Consider the following 3,633-nt stretch of genomic DNA (forward strand, 5'->3'; position numbering starts at 1 on the left):
GGGGATGAAGCGCAGAATGTATGGCTTGTGTTTCGATCTGGGTCATAACAAATAGGCAAGAACGGGCGAAACACGATTGTCCATACTTAAACCATCTATTTGAAGAAAATGCTCGTTGTTGAAAATGAAGTTGGTTTTAGTTGTTGTAAATTTTAAGAGAGAAGCAAAAAGTGTGCTGGAGATATGGATTAATTTGTTGGGGTCATTAATGTAGATGTCGAGTGCAATATTGCAAGCTTCATTGGCGGGGACTTCGGTGAAGAGTGACACGACATCAAAACTAGCCATTAAGGCTTTCAAATGTAGTTGGTCTAGTGTATATTTGAAATTGAAGGCATCTTTAAAAAAGGAACCTGCAGATGTTACATATGGTGTGAGAGCCCAAGCTATGTATTTGCCAAGATTGTAGTTGAATGAATCATAAGTGGACAGTATAGGTCGTAGGGGGCAGTCCTGTTTGTGTCGTTTAGGAATGCTATAGAGTTGTGGTGTGCGTGAATCAGTTTTACGTAGATAAAAATAAAGATCGTCAGTATTTAAATTATCTTTTTTCATTTGTAATAAAGTTATGTTTAATATTTTTCGTGTGTGTTTGTTGGGTTGTTTGGGATGGCTTTGAATTTATTTTTATCGGAAAGGATGTCGTTCATTTTATTGATGTATTCTGAATTGTTCATGATGACAGTGGTGTTGCCTTTATCAGCTTTTAGAATTTTAATGTTAGTGTCCTTTTTAAGATTATAAATGGATTTGATCTCTATAATTGTGAGGTTACTTTTCAGTTTACGGGACTGGTTGACTATATTAATAGTCTTGTTTGAAAATTCTTTAAAAAAGTTATTTAGAATAACGAAACGTTATACATTTGCTGTTATGTTAAACTTATATTAAAGTTTTTCTACATTACCCATTCAAGCCGTCTCTAACCATTATTAGTCTTAAAGTGGTTTCCTCGTCATCGAATTTGAATACAATAAATAACTTATCCAATATGATATTACCTAGAGAGATAATATTAGGTCGAGATCATCGAAGAACAGTAGTTGTTGACATGTTTTCTGACAGTAACAAGAAACAAAGCTCATATTATGTTCAATAATGGTTAAATGACTTTGGCCATAATACATGTAATTGGTAGTTTTAATAGGTAGGGACCCTGTAATTTTTGGACGAGCAAGGAGATAATATTCATAGTAAATACTGATCTACGATTCCAATGTATTAACATACCACTAATGTGTCCTGAAGGATTGCATTCTCCACAATTATCTAGAATCCAGCCGCTATTTGGAACACCATCACAACCAACACATTCGTTGTTGCCATTACATACACCACAGAGATCTTGTCCGAAATCTGATGGTAATCCCGTATTTCCTCCGACACAATGACCACAACTGTAGAATAATGAAATAAATATTTAAATATATCAACTTTGTAAATAAATGCATAAGTGCTGCTAATACTTATCATTACCACTCATAATTCATATATAATGTTTCGAAGTAAATAAAGTATGTGTAATCATACTTTACCAATACTCACCATTAGAAAATTACTGAAAACATTATCATTGTAATTTTTTATTATATATTAATACTTACTTTCAAACATAATGGAAACATTAAAGAGCATTTATTCAAAATGCATCTTACTAATAAACCTATTTCAGGTTTTTGATCAGAGCAATAACACCGACAGACCAAACTTTACAAATTGTGGCTTGAAATATATTAGTTGTTCAGGTAACAGATAGAAAGAAATCGTAAGTCAATTATGTATAATAATGTAACTTAAAATTACATTAATTGAATGATAACTGTAATCACTGATTACTAATTTCCCTATTTGTTTTTTTTTACAATTGTCTTAATTTTGGGAACAAATATACGCAGCTTTATCGTTATTCTGTGGTTTTTTTATTTGAATTGTGCTGGGAAATATAATATTGCATGCAATATTTAGGCAAGAAAGGCGAACTAAATGAGAAAAAAAGTACCAAAAGCATATGATATCGAGGACGCTATCCTTATATTTTTATGTATTATGTTTTCCACAACCTTCAGTACCATTTTATAGCGGTTAAAATTATATTTTTATTTATTTTGTTTTCCACAACATACAGTACCATTTTATAGCGGTTAAAATTATATTTTTATTTATTTTGTTTTCCACAACCTTCAGTACCATTTTATAGCAGATAAAATTAATGACGTTGAGGAATTATAACAAGTATTTTTTAACCACAAAGGCTAAAATATCATTGTTTTTGTCAGTTTTACACTAATTTTAGTGCTTCCCACTTAACATTGTTGGTTTGTTAATAGAAAAAAAAATGTAAATCGTGTACATTGAAGAATATATTATCGTAACAAACAATTGTAATATCCTTATGTTTTTCTTCTATTAAAGGTCATATTCGTTTATTATTTGACCTCAAATAAACAATGTTTCTCAGAGTTCCAATACTATTTCTATTATATTTGTTGAAATAATAATAAATCAGTTGTTAAGGGTAGCTGCTAATGAAAAGTTTATAAATTAAAAAAATTCTTAAAATAAATTCTGTTTAGACTGTAAAGCAGTAACATGTTTTATAGAAAATGTAGTTTTGATTTCCATTAAAAGTGCTCCTGAAATTAATTATCTTTTAAGAAATACTTTCGCTTCTTTCGTGAAAATGTCAGATGAAAAGTATATAATAAAGGGAGGGATTCATAAAGTTGTTTTCCTGGTCCCAAACAGATGGCGTATGGATAATAAACAGTCCCAAAGCCCTGATTTCTGGCCAGAACACCGTATTTTATAAAATAATTAATTGTTTAATTACAGTTAAATGTAGAAACGTTTCTGTATTTACTGATTCAATATAAAAAGCTACTTATGAGTAAAGTTGCCTTTCCGTTCAAAATTATCTTTTTTGATTAAGCTATTAAATAAAGTTGTTCAACTATGCTATTTTCCTAGCCTGTAGTTATCTATTCGTTCTAAATAAATGTCCATCATCTGCAGACCAAAGGACTTCTGTTCATTTCATTGTTAATAACTGCATAACTAAAGAACGGACAATCTTGCAAACCTCGATTTTTACGTTTATAAGGTTTTCAGGCTTATCGCTGAACCACCTAGAGTCGCTGTGTTAGATATAATCTAACCTATATGTATATCCAAAACCTAATAAAAGACTCTACTCAAATTCTACGAAGAGATTGGTGGGAATATATTGTAGGCTTGGCCAATTTTCAGCCACGTCCATATGAATAGAGAAGCGAGAAATACAAGTGTTTCTAATGGCAACATCTCTTAGAGTATACGAGACGATTAAGTTCTGTTAAATCTGTTAATGCTTCTCAGTGCTATATTTGATATAATATGTTTCTTTGAGTTTATATATATATTGCTGTTTATTTAAAACAAATAGATAAAACCACACACACACATAAAAGCATAAATACCGGTTTCTTATCTTACAGGATACTCTTCAGTTTCTATAATAAGGCTCTCTCTAACAAGACCTACTTAACAATGTAAAACCTCCCACGTTTGTTTTTTGTTGTTTTTTTACCTTAAAGCTATATATATATATATATATATATATATATATATGTATATATATTAAATACCTTCTATGTC

General features: G+C 30.4%; 1 protein-coding gene across 1 annotated transcript in view; it reads right to left on the reverse strand.

The window, feature by feature from the left end:
• Positions 1 to 1,201: 1,201 nt before the first annotated feature.
• Positions 1,202 to 3,633, reverse strand: part of LOC111085983 (keratin-associated protein 5-3-like) — a gene marked incomplete at its 3' end in the record, with an annotated part of 13,801 nt that continues 11,369 nt past the window's right edge. The window contains exon 4 of the mRNA XM_022387070.1: positions 1,202 to 1,397. Coding sequence (XP_022242778.1) covers positions 1,202 to 1,397 — 196 coding nt within the window. The remainder of the gene's footprint in view (positions 1,398 to 3,633) is intronic.

This window comes from Limulus polyphemus, unplaced genomic scaffold (genome assembly GCF_000517525.1).
Source record: "Limulus polyphemus unplaced genomic scaffold, Limulus_polyphemus-2.1.2 Scaffold760, whole genome shotgun sequence".
In the NCBI taxonomy this organism is placed as follows: Eukaryota; Metazoa; Arthropoda; class Merostomata; order Xiphosura; family Limulidae; genus Limulus; species Limulus polyphemus.